The sequence below is a fragment of the Cyclopterus lumpus genome, chromosome 3 (genome assembly GCF_009769545.1).
Source record: "Cyclopterus lumpus isolate fCycLum1 chromosome 3, fCycLum1.pri, whole genome shotgun sequence".
Lineage (NCBI taxonomy): Eukaryota > Metazoa > Chordata > Actinopteri > Perciformes > Cyclopteridae > Cyclopterus > Cyclopterus lumpus.
The window spans coordinates 11428668-11453738 of NC_046968.1; the positions used below are offsets into that span (position 1 = coordinate 11428668).

Below are 25071 nucleotides of genomic sequence, written 5' to 3' on the forward strand. Positions count from 1 at the left end.
TAAATGTGTATTCATACTTATGTACATCTGAATGACACAGCTGCTTTGTGAGTATATTAAAAAAAATAATCGTTTGAGTTTCATGAATGATTCATTGTGTTCATGAATTGTGTTCCAGAATATGTGAGTCAGGCCTCAACTCTGACAATGTTTAAATCCAGGCTGAAAACAGTTCTACTTGACAACTGAAAGTATTTTATATGCACTCTTCGCTTTTAATATAATTAAGATATTATTATTTTTATGCTTTTATGGAATGATTTTATTTGCCTTTTTGTAATTTGATGTAGCTGTAAAGCACTTTGAATTGCCTTGTGTACGAATTGTGCTCTATAAATAAACTTGCCTTGCCGATATTTAAGGCAGTATTATTGCTTCTGGTAAGAAGTGATTGCCAAGACTGCTTTTGTTCGCCGAAACTCAGTATAAAGGCCCTTCGTACACTTTGTCCCCACAGGTGTTTTCACTTATGTCCCCCACTCAGAACTCTGTGGTTGGGTACCACATGTGCTTGATTGACACTTCCCCTCCTCTCTTCTTTTGAGTCATTCTTAGAGTCTGGTGACGTCTCCCAACATTAACCTGACTAATGGTGTAGTCACCACCAGTAATTTAAAACACTTCTAATGTTGGACACGTTGATCATTTTATAATGACTAAAATCAAACACAACTCATAGTCATAATATCCTCGTTAAAATGTAAGGTTTTGGTAGGAGACGAAGAGTAACATTAGTTATCAAGTAGTTAACATTAATCAAGTGATGTTTTTTAACCTTTTGTCTGTCAAATTTGATTTAGGTTAATAATTACACAAGTTATCATTGTAAAAAAATAAAGTAAAACAGAGAAACCAAAAGATATATTAAAATAATGAGATAACAAGACAGGAAAATACAGTAGCATACAGCATAACAGTCAGTCCAGGTCAAGAGATAAGGATTCATGGATTTACAAATGCATCCAAGTCGTTATACTTTTTTATTGCCCTCACATGTAAAGCAATACAGGGTTTTGTGGGCAAAATATGCATCTGTGAATGTACACACTGCACTGTAAATACTCTTCCTTTCTCCTCCGTCTCATTTCCTCTGGGTGAACGGTCTTGAAAATGTATGTTATGGGTCTTGAGTGCTGAGTGCACTTGTAAGTTTCACAAGAACATCAAAACACAATCAAGTCGTGTGGATCCCCGAGGCTTGGAGCTATAGCACTTAGAGAAAGAGAGGATTAGGATGGAGGGGAGGGGGGGGGACTGACGCAGAGGAAGGATGTGCAGCTGGAAAATAGATGCATGAAAAATGACTTTCCATCATTTTATACAGCTGAAACCACCTGATAAGATATTACAAAACTTAGATCGCATGATACTGCTTTATAGGAAGCAGAGTTTATGACTAATTGATCCACTCATACATTCATTCAGTAGTTCTTACCCTCCTCTGTACTGAGTTCACTGAATTGTTCCAAAGCTCAACTGCAGTCCAGAAACCTGTTATAATACAGGTGTCAGTCACAACTCACGACTGAAAGAGGGGAAATTAAAATCTTTTTTAAATTAATTCTTTTACCATGGTCAAGAAATCCTGCTCCATTTTTGCTCACTTTTGAAGCCCGACAGTGAGGTAATAGAGCCATAAGGAAACTAAGCGTCTTTGTGTGTTTTGAAAAGCGCTATATATAAATTCGATGTATTATTATTATTATTATTATTATTATTATTATTATTATTATTATTATTATAACTCTGGGCAAAGAGAAAGGTGAATAGACAGAGAAGTGGAGGCGAGAAAGAGTGACGTTAAACTGGTTCACAGAGAGAGACGAGAGCAAAGCAAGCGCACCTTCTCTGAACTTTGTCCATTTGTAACTATATTTATACTCACAAAAAACATTTGTGAGAAAACACCGTGTTGCTACGATTACTAAACGTGTCTTACTGCTAACTGCTTTTCAAAATGAGTTATTTGTTCAATAGCTCATCGTGGAGCGTGGCTGACGTTAGTCAACTATAATCACTTGGTCGAGCTTCGGGAAGATTGTGGTCATGATTAAAAAATAAAAATGCTGGTGCTGAGGTTGGGTTACGTTGATTGAAAATAGTTATGTGTAGGTAACTCCTAGAAGTTGGAAATTGTAATGTTTCAAGATTAGCAACACGTTCTCGATTGGGCATGGTTGGGGGTTTCAATTTTAGGAGTTAAAGAGTTTTATTGTGATTCAATATTAAGAACTGACTTCAGTCTCTGAACATGAAGACTGTGGGATCTGTAAAAAAAACACCTCTGCTGGTCCATTGCTTCTGTTCAAAGAATTAAAACCACATTCAAAGGTGTTTTTCTTCTTTTGGGTGAAGGGTAATAAACATGTCGGTGTGGCTGAGAACCATTTCATATTTTCAGTAAATCTCTAACTGTGAGGATCGTGATCTCTTGATATCATTATTTTTGTCTGATACCGGAAAAGCAATCTTGGCACCTATCACAACGGATATTTATCTTAATTTACCAGTTTACTTTATTGCCAGAGACGTTCCATTTTTCCCCCCATTCTCCTGGAATGATTAATGATTCAGAATTTAGGACCACATAATGGCGCCTTGATGATGCAACGTCGAGGATGATATATGCAGGCTGGCTTCACTCCGGGATTTTTCTGATACCTTCTTATATTAATTTATCCGATGCGGTAATACAGTGGCTTAGGTGATGCTCTTATTGTGTGAAGTTATAATATGCTCCTCAACGTTTTTCATTTCAGTTTAATTTAATTTTATATCATATTTTCTTCTGCTACAAAATAATAATGAATTGCATCAGAGCCCAACAGACCAGAGTGTGCTGTGTACTACTTATAGAAACAAACAGCAGGCTACATTGTGGTGCGTTTGTCAGAAGAACACTGAGGTGCTATTGCAATCAGGGCATTTATTTCAGCTTATATGGATTTTAAACCTGCTCCTCACTTTCACACACATTTGAATTGACCTTATTCCTCAGACACACACCCACACAGTAGGATTGTGATTAAGGGTGTCCAGGCCGTGTGGTGTGGGTAAATGATGTCTCGGGTTGGCCTCCTGCAAAAGGCAGAGCAAGAGTTAAGACATTAATAGGCAGAGAAAAGCTATACAGCATCACTGTCTACCTGTGCGCTCGAGCTGGCAAGATCAAAGGCTGCCTCTGAGTGAGAGAGAGAGAGAGAGAGAGAGAGAGAGAGAAGAGGGTGTTAGAGACAGACAGCCAGATAGACACAGAGGAAGGAAGAGGAAAAAGTCTTCCAGCGACAAGGAGACCGAGAGAATAGCAAGTTGTGAAGGCACAGAGGAGACAGGGAGGCAGGTAAAGACCAATCAACCGGTAGGATTAATAGGAGACATTTCCCTTCTGCCACTTGCCTTATTGCTGACTTCAGATTATGCGCTGCATTGGCCTCTGCGTCACCTCCTGTATGCCTTGTGAAACCCTTGGAACAAGGCAGGCATCCAACCTGTCTGGTCAGCACACTGACTACTGACTCATTTTAATTGGAAATAAGCCTGCGGTGGGAAGCAGCATTCCACAGCATGGCTCTATCAGTGGCCATGTCAGGAGAGGGGGGTCGGTCAATGACCATGAGATGAATTGTCATTCATGTCCCTCTACAGGATGAACTCTAAAAAAGCAAGTGATCCTCTGGCATTTCATCAGCAAGAGGTCAACATTTCACTCTGTCCGAAACCCGAAAAACGTAAGACATTCCCCTCAGCCTAACAGCAAATGGTAGCATGCTAACACACTAAACTAATAAGGTGAACGTGGTAAAAACTCAGCAATGTGGCAGCAATTTTTTTACATGTCAGATTACACTTTTTTGAAAGTCTGAATCAATTTATATTGTTTTGTAGGAAAACAAATACCGAACTGTATCACTGTGATAGATCGACGTTGCCAAAGTAGCACAATCAGTTTATTACTGAGTATTCAGTGTTGTTTTATCCGCGCCCGATTTCAAAAGGCAAACTGCCCAAGCTTTTATCAAAATAGAACGAAATGGTGTGAAAAGAATTGAGGGGAGAGAGATGGCATCCTGCGACACCTATTACCTAACACATATTACACTACGACCTGCTGAAAATTAATAATAAATGTATTATTTAAGTGCTTACATAAAATGTGATGAATAGCATTTTAAATGTAGGCTCCGGGGCGAGCTCTCATTAAGTTTTTTCTGTTATACTGCTCTTGTTACTAATGTTACTAATTTGAGGAACTGCTGTTCATTTGATGGCTTGAATAACATCCCCCACTAATATGTGTTCATGAAGTCTGAAACTGAAAGCATTGGTGTGAAATCTATCAGTTTTAATCAGCCCCTTCATACCCTCTGACTTCCTTTCCCCCTTTTTTTATCCCCTTTGGCTGAAGAATCTATTATTCATGCTTCTGCTTCACTCTGGGAGTGTCCACTTCAACAAGGTTTGAAGTTGGGAAGTTTAACAGAAGTGAAGTGAAAATTGAGATGAGGCAACTCAATCTGGGTGCAAGTCTACTGGATGAACATTTCATTGGAGATCACGTGCCGTAGGGATCCATGCAGAGGTCAAATGAGTGTTAACGCGGGGCTTCAGTGTGTATGTTCCTTTAAGAGGATCAAATGCAACTGAACTGCAGCTATGGAGATGGTTCACCTGAGAAGCAGTGGATTGAGAGAGAGATCTTCTAGAATGATGTCGAACCGATAATGAAGCAGGAGTCGAGGCTCAAAGAGTGGTTGATGTGATTATCACATATTAGGAAGCGCAATCTTGTTTTAGTTGGAAAAATATTCAAACAAATTCTATCACTTTCCATTTAAATAGTAATCTGCCTTTTGTTGTCAGTTGTAAATAAAAGATTTAAAGTCTCATTGCCTAATTCTCTTTGATTAAAGTCTGATTAAAGTCTCTTGTGTTATTGTATTATTTATTGCTCTTATTTAATACATAAAATATATATTATATAATATTAATATATACACGCATATATATAAACTAGTGCTGGGTAAAGATGAACAAATTTAATCGATTAATCGCATGATTTTTCTGTGATTAACAGCGATTAATCGCATTATGCGCAAAATTCAATAATAAATTTAAAAAACTAGTGTATTACACGCTTTTATTTTAAAGTAATGTTATCAGAACAAAATAACAGGCACTCTCGGAGCAACAGCAAGTTAACATACAGAATATACATCTTTTTTTCTGAACAGGTACCAGAAGAAACATTAGTATTTTATGAGGGAACAGCATTACAGTCTCTGTTCAGTAGTTAAGGGTCCCTGTTAGAGTGACGTTAAGTGGTCTAGCACAAAAGAAAGTACACAGCTGTAATTTACTGTGCAGGGGACCTTTTAGTCTGTACAGCCTGTGGATTTCCTTTAGAGAAGTCAAGGAAAGATAAATGCAGGTTGAGTAGTCACCCACAGCGAGTTTAAGTGGCCCATAACCTTTCTACATTTGGCCAGGACTTTGTCAAACGCACTGCAATCATATTTCATGCCCTACTAAGTGTGCTGACTTTATTGTAAACGGTCCACTGGTTGTTTGGGTAGCTCTTGGCTGGCATCAATGCTGTGTAACGCCATTAAGACGTACTTCATGCTCGTAGTCCTCCGGTGATAAGATTACTCCAGTTTGACTGGTTACAAATAACTTTGCTTTTATCAACTACGCCGTCTGTAGAGATTTAAAATGAAAATGTCCATTTAAAAGTACCTTTCTCCATGTTCTCGGTCAATGTGCGCAGCAGTGTTAAGCCCCTCCCAGTGCAAAAATAAAATGCTGTTGAAAACATCATTGTCCGTGTTAATGGATTGCTGCGTTAACGGATTAATAACGCGTTAACGTGTCCAGCCCTAATATATACATACACGCACACACATATATATACACAGATATATATGTATGTATACACATTATTTAATGTCATTCAGTAAAGAACATTAGAGGTCAGTAACTCATATCTCAACCTCAACAAGATTATTTGGACTGGTTGTGAAATATATTGGAAAACCATAATGTAGCTCTACTATATGTGCCTTTAAATCATGCTTACTTCTCATTGTTTCCTTGTGTAATACTGAATGGTCTTAAGTTGCTTTTGCAGAGATCACAAGTGGAAAAGATTGTGAACCATTGTAGGAATAGTAACTGGTTAACATTATAAATTGCCTTAATCACTCCGAGTCACAATTATCCACTCTTCAGATTTGCTTTTCATTTGTGGAAAAGCGATGACTTGAAGAAAAAGAAAAAACTGGTAGTTTTCTCCTTTAAATCCCATTTCGCTGCAAGTCTGTCCAAAGCTTTTATATAGTTTTTATGTCTCACGATCAATTCTGTCTTTCCCTCAAAGGATGAATGGATGTCCGGTCGAGGGTAATCTGTGCTGCCTTCAGTCGGTTGAGCCTGTGCTTTGTCTTCTCGTGCAGCTGTTATGGATGTCTCCCTCCTCGCAGCTGCAGAGGCTGACGGAGGAACCACCACACACATCTGTTCATCAGCGGCCACACTGCTGTTAGTCATGAGGTGCTCATGGTGCTCAAGGGATTCTTTCTCATGAGTCCCTTTTGAATTAAAACAAGTTTGCAGGAAAATACATTTTAACACAAATATAACAAACAAATATTAACCACCTTGTGTGGCTTTGAACAATATTATATATTATCCAACTGCAATACAACCACAATGGTTGTATCCAAGTGTTGTTGTTCGGAGTTTCTTTTGCATGTGTAGTCAGTGTATGCCAGACAGATAAAAGGATGGAACTGTTTATCTTAAGAGTTGTTTCAGTTACTCTCTAACTTTTCCTCTAATTAATTTTTCTCTGCCAGGACATTTTCTTTTAGTCTGCCCTCACATGAAAACATTAACAAAACATTCTGTTATGTATTGCACACAGAAATATACAGTTAAGTTTTACGGAGTTTCTCTGAAGTGTCACGGGTGTTGGTTCACATTGGCTGCTATAGTTCATCATAATAATATCATGCCAGAATTGGCATGATAACAACCTGAGAAGCTTCATTTTTTTTTTCCTCCTCGTCCATAATGCAGTGCCGTAAGGTGGTTACGGCGGGCCGAGTGCACACTATCACAACGGTCCTGTACTACTAACTGTCCTAATTACGTTTAAAAGGTATGACTGCATGCAGATGTGCTCAGCTTGACAGTCTTTACAGGTGTTGTGCCTTCAATATCTACCTTATCGTCTCATCACATGATCAACTTGACATTGGACAATATCAACGCAAATATTATCCAGCATTGCATATCTGTAGATAACAAAAAATAATAAATAATTCATTTCAGTGAGTAGAATACATTGAATGTTCTAGTTAACGTAGAATAAGCAGCATCAACTTTTGTTATAGATTATAAATGACTTGGAGATGGGTTTGCAAGAAGGCCAAGCTCAGGTTTTCTTGGTGGGCTTGTTCATCTCTTGAGTGTGTGCTTGTCCTCGTGTTCTGCAATACGCTTATTCTAGTAATAAGCTGAAGCCTAATTATCAAAACTCCTGCGTTTTTGTGTGCACATGGACAAACACTTTGACTTGACCTCTGTAACTATTCATTCATTGCTGACTTTATTTCCCCCCCTAGAGATTAGTAGTAGTCTGACAATCAATCAAAAGCAGCAATCCTGGTCTCTCACTTCCACTAATGGAATATTGACAAATGTTGACGTTTGATATGAGTGATGGATGCCCCAAAAGGTACTAAATCTATAGACCCACTTGTTAACTGTCTGGCACATTGAGTGTCAAACGCTTCAAGTCAAGCATTCGTCACGAGGAGGGAAATGTCAGGTTGACGGGGTGATTATTGTGGGTTGAATCCCACAAATAATTAATTTCCTGAATCCATATTGTTTCCTGTATATGAATAGATCACAATGTGTATAATATTGTACCCAATATGTCACTACCTAGCTCGCTAACTTTGTCTGTCTGCTGCTTGGTGCTAAGTGCAGCAGGTTTGAGAACTTTTTGTTGTTGTTGTTGCTGAAAACAAAACAGGGTTCATAGGAGCAGTGAGACTGAGCCATACAGTGCATGTCCAGGCTGAGTGGAGCTGTAACGCCACCACATACTGCTACAGTGCACAGTTATTTGTATTCTATTGTGTATATATATATATATATATATATATATATATATATATATATATATATTTATTTTTTTATTTTGCATAGACACCTGTCATCCCTGTTCTTATATTTATTTTATTTTGTGTGTTTAGTTTATTTAGTCTATTCCATTTGGTGTCTGTAAAGTGTTGGGCGCTAATATGACAACAAATTTCCCCTTGGGGATTAATAAAGTATCTATCTATCTATCTATCTATCTATCTATCTATCTATCTAAATGACTTCCAGTTTGGGGCTGACATATATAGATGCCTAAATACCTGTTCTCCTAATGTGTTGTCATCACGGTGTACGCCACTAAAATAGTCGCTTGCAACATAAACAGACAGAGCTGAGCGTTTCAACATTGAATGAAATGACATTTTGGTTCACCAAGGCTAAAGCCAGATTAGCCTGCTTAGCTATCCTGTCGTCTGGCATCCAGGACTCTATATCTCTTTCTCTATATACTGTTCCACAAATCCAACCTCGTCTTCCTCCCGTTATTGTCAATGACGAGGGTTATAATGATTACATCTGGCGGTGCCACAAATTAATTCCTGCCTCTCTGGCAAAAAGCTGTTCTCCACCTGATTATGCAAAGCAGGCCTACATTCTCCCTCTTTGAAGTAAAGGAGAAGCTGCTTAGAGATTCTCCCCTTGAGGAAACACTGCAATATGGGGGAGCATCAACAAACCGGAGTTCACACAAAGGTCAGCGACATGGTTAACCTCAATGAAGGCCCACTTCCTCTCCACATCTCGCTATTTTAAATCCGCATTGAAGTCCTGGTGGCATAATGATGCACTCGTATAAGAGACCGAAGCTACTTTTCAAAGACACGCAGAAGAGGAGCGAAAGTAGGACAGCCAATCGAAATAGTCATATGAATGCACACAAAAAATGTTTTGTGTCTCTGGCCATGCGGCGTAGTCGTTTTGAAACAGGCGCAAGACACCATTCCCATTTCTGCAACCACATCCGAGACTGTGTCCCAGAGACTCACGAGCCTTATATATCTGGGAGGAGGAAATAAGGGCTTTCACCTCGCACAACTGCTTTTGCAACAACGTGCTTTTGTACTGTCGGTTATGCTCAAAAGAGATACAATGTATGAATTCTTGTGTGTTATATAGTCAACATCTGATTTCAAAATACCTTTCTGTTTCTGGTCTGTGCAATTACAACCTGATGAAAAGCTGCAGCACTGCGATGAAAGAGTCTAATTTTCACTCCAGCCCGACACGAGAACAGCCATGTAATGAGCCACTGTAAGAAATGGAATCACACTGAGGGGAGGTGTGGACGGTGGACGATTGCTGCTCCTGAGACCTGAAGCATGTCTTAATTCAGAGGAGGACAATGCAGGAGGTAATAACAGGGATGAAGGAGGAGGAACAGTGTTAATCATATCATTACTGCTCTTCCTGGTTATTAAACTAATCTCGCCGACAGGAAACTTTAAGCCTCCTGTCGAGTATGTATTACGTAATGTCCATGTGTTGACATTTGCAATAGTGCAATGGCACTTGGATGTTTAAAAACAAACATGAGCCAATAAACATTAGTCATAAGTGTTCAAAAAGGAACTTTTTTTTTGATGACACAATTCAAGAAGCAATGAAAATTGAATGGATGCAACCTGATTTAGTGACTTGGAAGAAAGAGATTCTCAATGTGAGTTTATGTGGTGCTTTTAATGTCCTCTCTCCTTCTCTAACTAGAAAATGATATTCACACCATAAGCCCTCACTGCTAATAGAATGCACTGTGAATTATTTTTTTATATTACAATTTCACATTCGGCTTACCGTATGATCAATGTTATTATACAACGTGGACACAGTTATTAATGGGAAGCACTTAAAAAAAACATGGTTGGTCGATATTATCTAATTGTACATCTGCAGTGTCAGTAGTTACAATCAATCATAATAATAAATACTGCAAAAGCTATAAGAAAACTATTCAATCTGCAATTAATGATTGTTTGGGCCATTTGGGGGCAGCAGAAAAAGCTGTGAACACAAGATCTCTATATCAAATTAGGATGTTTGTCAGTTTTTGTAACTGAGTTACAATTTACAACAGTTCCAGGAGGTACTTTAAACCTGCAGGTAACAAGGGTTCACACAAAGGAAATGTGTGTGTTTGATTCCACACTATTTCCTCCTTCTTATCCGAGACAAAAACATGGGTCCCCAGGTCTTGCCTGGCTGAGGAACCACTAAAATGCCGAGTCTGTGGTGATAAGAGCCATTCTGTGGCTGCAGGGACGGCTTGCCATGAGCAGGGTGAGCAGTCCTAAATGTAAAGTATGTTGCTAAAGGGATGGCAATCTCCTCCCACAGGTCTTCGGGTTCGGCCTCAGGACACTCATTCAGCACCGCCTCAACCACGGCACAGTTCTCAAAGTTGGACAGAGTGCAGGTGGAATAGACCACAACGCCGCCTGGACGCACGGCTGACAGCGCAGACCTGCAAAAGACAAGTACAGCACTTAATGAAAAGGGACATCAGAAGAGACGTCCGCCTATTTTACACGTCAAAGTCTCCTTACAGGACTCGGGGACTTGGCTGATAAATGACCTTGAGTGACGTCACTTGAGTCAGCGTCGGTTGGATGTGAAGAACACAACATTTAAAAGAAATCGGGTGATGTGAAGTTAGAAAGAAGTGAAGTCATCACCAATGTGCTCCTGATCTCTGGTTGAGGCTACATTCATTGCGAATGGCTTTCGGCTACCTAAATAAGCTTCTTTTTTTTTTTAACCTACAAAGCTGGCTAAATTAGATTTTGTACAACTTGTAACCCTCAATATACTGTATATGTTATGTTTCTCCTCCCACAGTAAATAATTGTACTAGCTTTTGACTAATATATTTGCAATTTGACCACATGCAATAAAGCCTCCAGGGAACTCTTCGTGGTTTTCGTGGAAATTATTCACAACTGCTCATCTGAACCAAAACAATGTTATGTTTCAGTCCACCCTCGGACACTAATAATAGTAATAATGTGTAGGAAGATAGAAAAGGTACCATAAGGGTAACACATAGCAGCCACTTTTCTCTGTTGGGGATTGGACTTACCTAAGCAGTTGAGCCTGGAGCGCCGGCAGCCTGGCTCTTTCCTTCAGTCTCTGTTCCCCCTGCTGGCTGCCACAATACAACCAGCTCCGGTCGTTCGAACATGGAGCATCGACTAAAACCTGCATCACAGAGACAGAAACGGGAGCAGTTTAGAGTCGGAGAGCTCAAGAGCGTAACGGCAGCCGGAGACAGGAAGGATCCAAGAAGAAGAGCGAAATAGTCAATGACAAAAAGACAAATGCTGGAGGTCTGTAAAATAAGAAGTTATATTTTCACCAAACTCTGAAACTTTACAGCTCAACTGAAAAATCTTCCAAAACACCTATCCTCTATGTCACAATGCAGCTTGAGTGTGCGTAGTCTGTTTGTACTACTCTAATGCCTTTCAGTCTTTGTTCACACTGTGTCTTACTAACCTTTTCATTGTGAGCTTTCCTTTTTGTTCAATGATTAAGTCCATTATTAGTCATTATTAGTCACTCTGAGCCCTTTGAAACCTCCCGTCCATTTGTCAGCCTCCTCACGGCTCCTATTTTGAATAAACTGATTTCTTCTCATCTGCTGGGCTTCCTAGCTTCTGTTCAAAGGCTTTCTCTTCTCATTCATTTCCAAACCACGGCCTCGAAAAAAACTCCATTTATTGAACACTGGAGCGCAAAATTCAGCCGCATGCGGACATAAGCATAACTCTCACCGGCTCCCACCTTGTCATACGTTCCTGCCTCACTGTTCCCAAAAGAGCGTCCATCCTGTGCAGACACGACCACTCTGGTGGTGAGCGACGGAGACAAGAAGGACTCCAGGGTTTTGGCCAGCCAGTCGCGTCTGTGAGGGTCTGGTTCATTACAGCAGAGAAGTGCTGGAACACAAGCATGGCAGCATTATTTGTTACCAGCATTCAACGCAAAAATAATAGTACATACATATGCAATCGTAATACATGTAATACATATTTAACTTCAACGAGATGTTTTAGCAAAAACACCTCCTGGAAAGAAATTATTTGGTCTGCAGTAGGCATCCATTTATCAACACAGGTATTGATGATGCCATTTCAATCTTAAGTATAGCCATTAAATAAAAAATAGAATTTTTGCAAAGTCCTTTAAAAGTGCTTGTTTTACCTGGGGTGGCACATTGCATTATGGCTACGGCTTTGCCCCCGGGCGCAGAGCACAGATCCAAAACCTTCTCCCCATCTCTGACTTTCAAAGCCAGCACCGGAAGCAGGGAGGCGGCATTCAGGAGGTAGTACTGCTTCAGCTGGCCATGCCTGTGAGCCTGAGAGGGGAACCGCAGTGGACGTGGATGGATGTAACACTGTAGTGTAGGACTGGACAAGCTGAGCGACGGCTGTGATTGAAGGTCTCGACCGAGCACATGAGAGGTGCTGTCCGGTTGGAGATGGGAGTCATTAGGAGGACACCTGGAGATGTAGTCAGAGTCAGGAGGCGACAGAGAGTCTTTTCCTGCTTGGTATTTTGAATGTGACACTGTTGAGGAGCCGTTACCAAGCAACGTGGAGACACCTGTTTGCGGCAGCAATGTGGAAAAGCCCTGTGATTGGAGGACCTGAGTGACGCCTGTCACAGCGCTGAAGCGGTTGAGCATGACCCCGTACTGCCAAGAGTTAGGGTCCAGGAGCACTGCTCTGCAGGAGAAAAGCAACCCCGATGAAGGATAAGTACAAACACTGTCTTTGTGTATGCTGCAATAACTATTTCAGAAAAATAAATAAATCAACCTTGCATATGCCCACAGGTCTCCAAGCTCCTGACTGTACTGCTGGTCAAAGCAGGACAGTACTGACTGACATGAAGATCGTACCTTTCTGTGCCTTTTTGTTACCTGTTACAAACAGACAGTAGTGAAAATGTTATCTGGAGATGAATCCAAGAGAGGCACAAAATTAGGCAGCATCCTTAAAGTGAACTCTGACAGCAGTCAGTTTCAATCGGACATTTTCTGATTCAAAGCGGGCAAAGTCCGAATTGTGTAAAAATCGCTTGGATCTGAATATCAAGAGGACACACCAAATGACAAAATTAAAAAAAAATGACCTCCTGTTGAAATAATCAATGAAGATCTTCATATTCTAATTTCCCATTGTATTGTACTGTACTGTTACGAAACCACTGGAGGCGCAACAGGTGGACTGTCCCTTCATGCTCCTGAACACAGGCTGAAAAAAGCTGCTGTGTTTTTGTCTTGTAGACTCGCGACCCCTGGTGGATATACAGTGTAACCTCTGTCCTGTTAGTCATGAGTGCAGGTATATAAATGTGTAAATGTAAACGGCTAAATGTACACGAGGGCTCCATAATCCGCACGAGATTAGCTGACATTTACTGCGGTCATGTGAGCCGGCATCCACGGATACTCGGTCATGTGAGCCGCCGCTTAAAATGCAATGCACCTCTATACATGGTGTTACGGTACAATAATTTCAAGTAAAAAACACTATTTTTGACATGAAATAATATTATAGTAACATATGAGGTTACACTACTGTACTGTTTTTAATTGAAAGTCAACTCAAATTCAATGATTATATTCATAATTTCACAATTGTATTATAAGTATATTATAACTGTTATTAAAGCAGATACTTAAAAGGTTATAACATTTTAAAGATCATATAATGTCCAAATTAATGTTGTTTTTGACTTGTTATATCAAATTGGACAACATATTGCTAAAATAAGGGTCTATCTCCGTGTTTTTGGGCCGTACAAGCCTCTGTACCATAACACCATGAATAGAGGTACATTACATGTGTTGACATTTGCATCTGGTCCAAAAGAAAGGGAGTTAGGTCATAGTTTTCATATAATACAGCATAGGAGAAAGACATCTACAATATATACAATTTAAACACCAACACGGTCAATCATGTGAATAGCTGAATATTATACACATAATTTGGGTTTTCAATTCAGCAAATACGTTGTCAAAAAAAAACCTTAACAGCATAAGTTCACCTCATCTAGAGGGACAATAAGTGCGCTACTTTCCAACCTGTCCCTGATGAACACGTGTGGCCAAACGTTCAATAACTACTGAGGTTATTGAAGCCGGGCGGAACGCAGAGTATCACCGAGCTGTCAGTCAACTGGCCCTTTGACGAGGCTGACGACGACACTGCTGTCACAACCAGACAAAGACACACTGAATCTTCAAACCACCGCCCTGGTGTGTGTTCACCTGGTTATCGAGCGCTCCTGTCCGCTGTAACACCACGTCGGGACCCGTGTGACAGTGAACCCCCCACGACCCCCACGGAGGGGACGGCGGTCGATTCTGAGGGATGACACTCCTCCACGCGCTGGACGACTGACGCATCGAGATCAGATATGTAGACATTATTTTTACTGCCTAATAGATATGTCCGACTATATTTCCCGGAGTGTTGTTGCTTTCCTAATACATCCATGCCTAAACCGCGGGCACGCATGCGTACGTTTCTCTAAGCCGTCCCCCCCTCAACACTGACCGTCTTTCTGGAGTTCCACCTGTCAAAGAGCACATCATGGTGTATAAAACACATATTCTTCGTTAATGCCTCTTTAAATCACGGAATTCAAGGAGTGCTTACTAGAAATGAGCAATTTCGCTAATTTGTGACCTTGGTTATTTCTTTACCTGTTATTCAGTAACTTCAAAATATGCGTGTGGACCCACAGATATTCTAAAATGTAACTTTTCACACATGGAGGCAATTTGTATTTGAACTTTCATTTTTCAAGTTTGAGTTTTTGCCTCACCATTAAAAACATGCATACTTTGCCTAGATTGCATTGCTGTTCCAATACATTTTGTCTGACAGTGTGCTTGGTCAGGGGGTCTCGTTCTGAAGAGGAAGCAGACAAGTTCTCCTGCTTGTGTCAGATGCTGTTCAGGAAGCTGCGAGAACTACTCACACTGTAAACACTGACGTTGTTCTGGCTAAGGCCACATTTCGGAAGATCAAGCCAGACAACATGTGGGTTTCTGTTGGTACAGGCGCCAGCTTCAAACACACTGGGGTTCATAATGTTGCTGGATCTAATCACCTGTGACACTCCCTCAATATTTATTTCTCACACACACACACACACACACACTTTGCTGGAAGAGGAAGGACAACTGCATGTGAGCCTTGGAAGGCCTTCAATGAGCTCATGAAGATGAAACACACATTGTGGCTGGGTGAAGGAACACAACATTCTTCACTTAAATATAACACCTCAACTCTACATAACTGACGTAAACCGCAATCATGGCTGCGAAAAAGTAAATGTTTTTTTCATTTGACAGCAGCCCCCTTCTTGCGAATTTTAATCAGCATAATAACCCCACTATCATTTACAAAAGTACAAAAACCACACATGAATTAAACATTTTACTTCTGTAATTGGTTGCATGTTTAACAAAAACATTTGATTAAATATACAATACAATGGCAAAACTATCTGTTGAAATTGTTTGAGTCTGCCAGTTTCTTACATCAGTGGGTTCACAATCTTTAGTTTTAAGAAACACCAACGTACAGGCATGAGTAAAGACGATAAGCTGACATTATCGTACCATTCAAGGGCATCTCAAACAGCTAATTCTTTTTAACATTGTGATGTATCCTTTGCAGCAAATGCCAAACTGGTTTACATGGCAAACAGAATAAGGAATGCAACCATCAGACAGAAAAGACCCATAGCTTCGGAGAGAGCAAAGCCCAAGATGGCGTAAGAGAACAGCTGCTGCTTCAGAGAGGGGTTCCTGTTGAAAGAGAGAGAAAGAGAGAATTTAAGGCACAAAGTGTTAAAAATACATCTGCCACGACATTTCAGTGAGCAGACAATCCCAGTGTCTTCCAAGGCTCACCATGAAGGACCCAATAGGTGGTACAAAATAATTCTAGCAACGATCCTTGACAATGTTGAATATACTTTTACACTCAATTTTAATTAAATAAATGTTTTCACCATGTAAACATTTGGAATAAAGTATACCTCGTAAAAGTTTCATAAATATTAGTGGAAACAAACAACCATCTAATGTCAGTCAGTGAAGACGTCCTAAGAGAACAGACGTGTTTAATTTACCTGGCATATCCGATAATAAGACTACCAAACACAGTTCCAATTCCAGCTCCAGATCCAGCCACTCCCACCGTGGCAGCTCCTGCTCCAATGAACTTTGCAGCAGTGTCGATATCACGGATCACAGCACTAGTCTGGAAACCGCGCACTGCCACCTGCTGCTGGGAGGCTGCAATGCTCTGTGGTGCCAGGAGAGAAGCAGACTGAAACACACACAAATAAAGTGAATAGGGCAGCGCGTAACTTTATTTTTGCAATATGTGAAAGCTCAGATATTTTCTTGGCTTCTCTTTGAAGAAAATAACTCCAGGGGTTTGCAAGTGTTGCTGCTCAATGTCAGTCACTTTTGTCATTAGCTGCTGGGGTTTGCAGGTCGGATCCACTTTATCAATCTGCAATAGTGCATTTGATTTAAGTTCTTTAAAAACTCACATGAACCAAAGTGCAGCTTTAAAAAAGGTAAAATGAAATGTTGCATACAGATGCAGAATTGGATTTGCATTTGTTACAATGGTAGCAACCCATGTAAGCCCCAACGGATAGCGGGCCAAAGTTGACTTTTGATGCAAATGTCAGTATTGCATTGGCTGACAAAAAAAAACAATATTATTCTTCAATAGGAAACTGGACATGCTACATTAAGCTTCTGATACTATCACCTCACCAGTCCGTTGTCGTACTTGATGAAAACATGCTTGCGTACAATTTACATTAAACCATTATAATATGCAGCCTTGCATCTTGAGTGCTGTAATAGCTATGGGTAAGAAGAAGAAAAAAAAGAGAAAATCAAATTCACTTCAATACATACTACTGTACTGTTAAATGAACCTGCACTAAAATGCATGTTTTTGTGTATTTGTTTAGTCACTGTATGTGTGAGAAACAAGGTAATGGTAATAGCAAAGGAGACGGATGGAGTTGTGATAGCTTTAGAGTGCCCTTCCTCTGTGAACACTTTAAGTCAATCAGTTATAACTCCAGCACAAATAGCTGCCTACCTCGGCTTTCCTGGCATCTGAGACTACTGCTGCGGAGAGTGGTCTGTACAGTACCCGAGATCCAGCACGGACCTGTATGAAGAAAAGACATTTAGTGGACAGCCGTGCGCTGATAAGATGCTCTACCAGATTGTTATGTCGACATCTGTCTGTATAGCCTCAAACTGGTTGAGAATACATCTACTCTGCTCAAGACAGGTGGATTCATCGACAGTACATTCAGCCTGTAGTAAATATGGTCAGAGGTGAAACAAGTGTTCATTTACTCAGTTAAAGTTAGCAATACCACATTATAAAAACACTTGATTACAAGTAAAAGTACTGCATTCAAATGTTAATAATAATGTCAAGTGGCTACTGTCAGTGTTACAAATTATATTATTGGATCATTATTATTGACATATTTACGCATAAGCAGCACTTAAATGTTTTTTTTGGTCACGGTTACTGGTTTAATCTGCTACAATGGATCATGATAATGTGTTGCATGTACAATTTAGTACGACAGCGCTTAAATAAAATAAGTGAAGTAAAAAAGCACAATATTTCAATCTAAGTTATAGTGAAGTAGGAGTAAAAAGTATTAAAAAGGAAATACTCAAGCTAAGTAGAGTAACGTTACTTGAGAATAAGCATTAACACCACCCATTATGGTAAACGTACAACTCCAACAGTGACCAATTAATAGTCGGTTTTCAACAAGAACTGCTTCTCAATTAACAAAATGACATCCTTCGATACTCCCGATTGCCATGAGCTCCAGAAGGAGTAACCCCGTGAGGCTGAGCTTCTGAGCTTCGCCGTGTTCAAAACAAGGACGTCCTTGCAGGCGTGAACGCTGACTGTGAGCTGACTTTAGCAGAGGGTCACAGACGGCCTTGCAGCTCAAAGCTAGCGTTAGCTAGCTGAAGTTGTAGTGTGCCCTGAATGCACCATGACTGGCCGCTTCTTGGACACAGGCACGATTTAAACACACGGGCAGAGTAAAAAGAAAAGAGTCCGTTCACCTCCATTCATTTAAGCAGTGTGACTCACCAGAGAGGGCGTGGAGACGAACTTAGCGCAGGCATACATGACGACGGGACGTAGTGGTCAGGTCAACGAAGGAGCTGGCGAGGATTCAGTCTGCTGTCGACAGAAAGAGGCACGTTAAGGAGACGCAGTCGCGTTGCCTCTAACTAGTGTGCTGAGTGAGAAAGTGCAAAGTTACGTGGGACACAAACACACACACACACACACACACACACACACACACAGACGTAAGATCAAGATTAGCTGCAAACCGAACAATGTTGCTAAAACAGAGGTAGGCTTTAAAACCAGAAGAGCAGAGCAGTGCTGCAGTCGGTAAAGCCACAGAAATATAGAGCTAAACGCGAGCGGAGCGTGTAAATGTTTAACTCACACAGATCGCGACAGAGGAGGTTAGCTCTTACCGGTTTGAAGTAGAGGTCGAGGACACGAGAAACACGCGCATGCGCACAGTCACGTTAAAGGGTCGTCTTCCGGTTTCCTGATCTCATGCGGTAGATATAAGAACACACGACCAGATGCAGCATCGTCATCGTACAACGTGTTTAAATGCCTTTTCAATGAGGTAAAGACGGTCCACAGCCCACAGACATCGTTTACTGGCGACAAAGAGATGTATTATTCACCAGCTGATTAACACAAAAAGCTACTTGTTATTTACTACCCCCTAGAGACCATTTGAATACATTATTATAATACCATACAGTGTGGTATGTAATTAAATCCAGTATACCGGTATCTTACCGTGAAATTGTTGAGGGTGAGGTGACTCCTGTATTATTTGCTTCTGTGGCCTACTTCCTGGCAACCAAACAAATCCCCTGTTCCTCAATAAAACCTAATGTCATCACGATGTACTCTCACTTTAAACTGTGAGCATTTATCCAATCAGTGAGTACTTTGTGAACAAAAAAGATCACAACTAACATCCCTCCACCTTTCCCCTATTTTATAAGGACGGAAAGAATGCTTTAAAATCCTCACTTTTAACAGGTGTCCATTTGAAAATCTCAGGCGATGTAATATTTTAAGATCAAGCGCTTCGATCTTTCCTTCATCCTGCTGCCGATGTTAAAGGCTCTAAAATGATAATCACACTAAAATACATACTCATAATAATGTCTGCGTCACAATAGTTAGTAGCTTCGTTCTGATTTATATGTGAATTTCAGAAGTCTGGATCTGGTGGCTGAAGCAGCCAGAATGTGGGCCTCCGCCTCCTCCATGACGTCATACATCTCCTGAGACATCAGTAACCCGACCTTGGGGATGTTCCTCCCGACCTTGTCGGTGTTACAGTTGTAGTTGATTTTGGCCAGGAGGTGGGCCAGGTCCACTGTTAACGGGCCTGAGGTTACGGCGGATGTAAGGATTGGGAGGAAGAGGGGAAGGTGGAGGTTGTTGCTGGTGATGGGGAAAGGAGCATGTTGGAAGGGAAACATCAGCCACACCCCAGGAAAATGGCGATTGGGTTGGCGGAGGTAGAGAGGAGGTCCCACACCGCAGTCCGGTCGCAAAGACCCCGTCAGCCAGTCAATGGCCATTGGGTCAGGAGGGCAGAGGCCACATCCCCTGAACCCAGCCACCACCACTCTCCGATCTTTCACCCTCTGGTAGGGGTCTCTTAGGACTAGAAACCAGGCAGGAGAGGCTCACTGCCCACATATCCTCTGTAACACCTGTGATACATCAGGCCTCTGTCTGGCAGCAGCAGAGGGAAATATTAAAATCACAGTCAATGTGCTGTTCATAAGTGGGTGCCTAGAATCCATACCATAGCATCCTGTGGTATGTTCTGTATTATAAGATGTATAATGCATATAATTCATGCAGACGGTTCCTATCATTTGGCCTCACATGGATAACATCTGCGTTTATAATATTACTATTTTTTGGCTTTCGCAGGTTCACAGAGGAGGTTACATATGTAACCCATTTTTCCCAATATGCCAAAAATGGTTCCAGTTTGTAGTGGACAGATGCTGTTCTCCATGTTGTAAATGTCCATTGTGGAGTCCATCCATGTATTCGGAGTAGGACTTTCTTGTGATAACCATTTCCTGGTGAGAGTCTTTTTGCCGGACACCAGAAGTACATTTATTAAATATTTGTTTTAGGTAAATATCCCAGATACATGGTCTTACTTTCCAAAGGTATTTCACCCTCAAACATGTTTTTTAGAGCGATCCCTCTCCAACAGTATGTGATAACAGGGCAATACCCAAAAATATGATAATGGTTTGCGTTTTAATTTCCACATCCTCTCCAGCAAACAGGAGGGTCACGATCATAGTGACGTTTCTGAGAGGGTGTAATAAAATACTGTATCACCTTTTTCCACCCAAACTCTCTCCATGTCTGTGAGCTGGCACACTTCCATTGAACTTTACATATTACTGTCAATTCCTTCCTCCTTCTCCCATTTTGTTTTAATATAAGAGGTTGATATATATATGATAGTGTCTAAATCTGAGTTATATGCTTTTCTAAACAGTTCTATCAGATATGTACTCTTTGTCATATTTTTCATCTCCGTATTCACATAGTGTCGCATCTGCACGTATCGATAGAAGTCCTGTTTTAAAAGGTTTAACGGGTTCAACTGTAGTGTAAGACCTGGAACCACAAGAGGGCAGCAACACACTACTTAGATGCATGGCCAATTACCTGCATTATGTGCAAGAAAATATCTGACAAAACGATGATGGATACAAAACGCATGCAGAGGTGAAAACAAAAAGCAAACAGATCTTGAATGAATTGAGCTCCTCTAGGACAGCATAACGAGATGTGCCTCAATGAATGTGTTACACAGCCTTGTTGTTGAAAACTGAAAGCATGTTTGAGTTATTCACGTAACGCGTGGATCAGCAAAACCAAACGTTGCTGGTAGAGATCAGGATCTCTGAAGAATTTCAACTGCACATGCACGGAAGGGATTTATGGCTGCAGCCTTCATTTCCTTTCAGATTTCAGACTGCAAGGTGGTGGGTGGAAAGATAGGCGTGAATGATGAATACATGCCACCGTGTTGTAGAATGTGTACGTGCTCATTGCATTTACATGAAGACGATTTCATTTGTTTTGCTTATATGCACACAAACGAATTCAAGTGTGATGTTATCCCCGGGCTTCCACCGACTAAGGAATCAATGCCAAACGTTTCGCATGTTACACGTGCACCGAATTAAATAAAATTCCCATGATACTGTATATTTGAAGCATTGACCTCCTCCACCTTGCAGCGACCACGAGGCTCTGGAACAGATTGCATATGCAAGACAAGCGATCATGCATTTCCGTAAAAGCCTCATTGCGCTATATTAACGTCTTGCATCATGTGGATATCCTCCTACCGTCTCTAAATGTATCTGTGAAATTAATATTAAATATGCATATCACTCTAGCGTTAAGTGGGCTTTTCCTCTTCAAGGATTCATCTCTGGCCGCCCCCTCAGAGGTAAGCTCTCCATTTGGCGATGCGGAAGGGAGATTCCTCAGCTCTTCCAGTTATACACCCCCTCCTCTGGATGATGGTGCTGTTACGCACCACTATAATAAACGGAGACGTGGTTTTCTGGGGCGAATCCCTGCCTACGTCACTCCCAGACCTACATAAATATCCCGAGCAGCGCTTCTGATCAGACTCAAACAAAACCTCTTCAAACCAAGGATTATTGGATTTCCCTCGCTGTATTTAACTACCAGTAAGTATCTTTATTCCCTATGATACATTTGAACTTTTGTTTTATGCGTGTTATGTTTAGTAGAGTTGATTAACGTGGTCAAGTCGACATTTCAGAAATACACGATTTCATATTTTCTTTAAATGTTTTAATGTTACAACATCACATACACGTGTGGTATTATCCATCACTATTTCTCTATATCGATTTTTATTTGACTGTTTTCCCCTTTAGAACTATCTAAATGTGATTGATTATACATAAGAGCACGGATTAACGCATGTCACACTCATCCACAGATCCTCCGTAAAAAACACAATGACTTTGAACAAAGGAGACAAATTGCGGAACATGGACAGGAGAAGAGGAAGCGTGCCGTTCCCCATGAACCTACCGAACCTTCACCGGAGGAGCATGCCGGTGGACGACCGCGACCTGCGCGCCACGATTCCACAGACCGGGCAGACGGACGAGCTGTCCAACCTCCTGCGCTGCACGTCCTACTCCCCGAACGAGCAGCACCGCGGCAGCTGCGCGTCGGACTCCTCCGACTCCGTCATCTCCACCGGCAGCGAAGCGGAGTCCCCGGTGTACAAGGTGGTTCTCCTCGGGGAGCACGGCGTCGGCAAGTCGAGCCTCGCGCGCGTCTTTGGAGGGGTCGAGGATGCTGGTCACGACTGGGATGAAGCAGGTAAATGGAGATGCTGAGGATGAGTCATAAACCCCTATTGCAAGCCCACCACTACCACAACACCCTCTATTGTCTTTGGAGATGCATGTGTCATTGTCAAAGGTTAATTTAGTCAACATACTACACACGGTGCAACTATTTATGCTTGGAGATGCAATGTTTATTGAATGAATGTGATATTAAGCATCACAACTTTGGAGGCCACGTTTTACTTTTTGAATAATTTTACCCATAATTGTAAAAGAAGCAACACCAAGTATATAGATGTGGATATAAAAAATAATAATATTAAACCCTTATAAACTCTCTAATTCAGAATTATGTATGAGAACAGTCATAAAGTTTAGTTGATGTATTAGAAAAAAACACAACTTTTTGCATGCAAGAGTGTACATGCATTGAGTATTGCTATTTCCATAGCGAGGCACCAGCCCTCAGTAGTACAGCTGTCAGAATCACATCCAATACCATAATGTGAAGGACAAATATCAACAGCTGGCTTGATCACAGGCTGCGATCAACTTTGTGTTTCAATGTGAAGACTACAAAAGAGAAATAGTGCTCACATCAGTGTGAAGAAAATAAACTATAAACATGTCTATTTATATGCGTTTTCCCCTCTCTGTCAGTGTGTATAATATTTAATTGTTTTCTTCCTCAGGAAACACTTATGACCGATCTATCGTGGTGGATGAAGAAGAGTCCTCCATTGTGTTGTATGACATCTGGGAACAAGTGAGTTATATATTATTTATACATTGTTTGCTTATAATGATTCATGGATATTACATTAGGAAAAGACAGACTCAGCTTTGTTTGATGCTAAACCTGGGATGTGTTTCTCTCCTGAAGGATAACAGCCAGTGGCTGCAGGATCAGTGCATGAGGATGGGAGATGCCTACATCATCGTGTATTCAGTGACAGACAAGTCAAGCTTTGAGAAGGCGTCAGAGCTGCGTATTCAGCTCCGCCGGGCCAGGCAGTCAGAGAACATTCCCATAATCCTTGTGGGCAACAAGAGTGACCTGGTGCGGTCCAGAGAGGTGTCTGTAGATGGTAAGTCACAATGATTAACTAACCTTTGAAACTAAAATGTGACATGGATGTGTTAAGATAATATCACTTTTGAGCTCAGGAAAGTGGTTTAGGACATTTGGTTGCCTAAATAGAAATATAATATTGATCATTTAGAGCTAAAAGCTATGTGTGATCAAATCATACAGTACTGGTTGGGCTTGACTGGCTGTGGTATAGCAGGCCACATGTTACACTTGACTGCTCAGGTTCAGGCCAGGCCTACTTTCAAATACCTATGAAACTAAAGCCACAGTTTGAAAACTGTTATCACTCTAGTGTCCCATTTTCACCTCTAAGCCTTAATCTACTCGTGCTCCATTGTGCATCTACTCAAAAGTCGTTTCTCCATATGTTCTTTATCGCAGAGGGAAGCGCCTGTGCGGTGGTATTTGACTGTAAGTTCATCGAGACGTCTGCGTCGCTTCACCACAATGTGCACGACCTATTCGAGGGCATCGTCAGACAGATCCGCTTGAGGAAAGACAGCAAGGAGGAGAACGCGCGACGCATGGCCAACTGCAGGCGCAGGGAGAGCATCGGCAAGAAGGCCAAGCGGTTTCTGGGCCGCATGGTTGCACGCAAGAACAAGAAGATGGCGTTTCGGCAGAAGTCAAAGTCCTGCCATGACCTAACAGTTCTCTGAGGAGCCGACGGGACAGGCGGACATTTTTTCTTTGGCCTCTGAAGACCAGACGCTGTGTGTGTTTTAACACTAACCCTAAAGGACTAATAGAGCTGTACAGAAATATATTTTTACTTTTTAGACACCAACCAAATGCAAAGAGCGGACTTAATTAATACAAATGACACTATTCAAGTCATATCATGATAATGGTAATAACCTGCATGAAGCTTTGCAAATGTCCATTTTATTTTGTTATTATTTTTGTCTGCCTTAAACATGTCGCTGTGTATGTATGAAACATCCACAAAGGCTTGTTTTTTGTCATGAGTCGCACAGATTGCCTTGCTGTTGGGTTATTGTTGTGTTCCTTTATTGAAGGAGATTGATGTAAATACTAAAACATGAATAATGCTGAATGCAAACGTACATCTCATTATCCCAAAAGACATGGTAAAGAATCATATTGCTTGGTCATCTGGAGTCATATTTACTTGAAACGTGGTACGCAGGTTCGTGCCTCGGCCAAGTTATTGCGGACTAGTCAAATATATGAGAAAATTGTTTTTCTATGTTGTTCCATAACATTGAATTCAGGATGTGAATGTATGAGTAAAGCAATAAGTGATATATGTCTT

At 41.0% G+C, this 25071-nt stretch overlaps 3 protein-coding genes across 7 annotated transcripts; 1 reads left to right on the top strand and 2 right to left on the bottom strand.

The window, feature by feature from the left end:
* Positions 1-9830: 9830 nt before the first annotated feature.
* nsun3 (NOP2/Sun RNA methyltransferase 3) lies at positions 9831-14694 on the bottom strand. The gene is made up of 6 exons (XM_034525107.1): positions 14450-14694; positions 12990-13093; positions 12370-12896; positions 11950-12104; positions 11246-11364; positions 9831-10630 (listed from the first exon to the last, which is right to left on the bottom strand). The coding sequence occupies exons 1-6, from the start codon at positions 14606-14608 to the stop codon at positions 10315-10317; spliced, it is 1380 nt and encodes a 459-aa protein (XP_034380998.1). The 5' UTR covers positions 14609-14694; the 3' UTR covers positions 9831-10314.
* Positions 14695-15613: 919 nt separating this feature from the next.
* On the bottom strand, positions 15614-18852 carry LOC117728735 (ATP synthase F(0) complex subunit C3, mitochondrial-like). 5 transcript variants are annotated; one of them, XM_034529555.1, is made up of 5 exons: positions 18761-18852; positions 18360-18452; positions 17325-17396; positions 16327-16502; positions 15614-16000 (listed from the first exon to the last, which is right to left on the bottom strand). In XM_034529555.1, the coding sequence occupies exons 2-5, from the start codon at positions 18396-18398 to the stop codon at positions 15886-15888; spliced, it is 402 nt and encodes a 133-aa protein (XP_034385446.1). In that variant the 5' UTR covers positions 18399-18452; positions 18761-18852; the 3' UTR covers positions 15614-15885. The 5 variants fall into 5 exon arrangements, with proteins under 5 accessions (XP_034385446.1, XP_034385441.1, XP_034385442.1 ...); XM_034529550.1 differs by having other exon boundaries at positions 16327-16526; positions 18761-18850; XM_034529551.1 differs by having other exon boundaries at positions 16327-16526; positions 18360-18449; positions 18761-18820.
* Positions 18853-21829: 2977 nt separating this feature from the next.
* On the top strand, positions 21830-25066 carry rrad (Ras-related associated with diabetes). Its single transcript, XM_034526223.1, has 5 exons — positions 21830-22063; positions 22342-22733; positions 23395-23468; positions 23586-23790; positions 24177-25066. The coding sequence occupies exons 2-5, from the start codon at positions 22361-22363 to the stop codon at positions 24452-24454; spliced, it is 930 nt and encodes a 309-aa protein (XP_034382114.1). The 5' UTR covers positions 21830-22063; positions 22342-22360; the 3' UTR covers positions 24455-25066.
* The last annotated feature ends 5 nt before the right edge of the window (positions 25067-25071 follow it).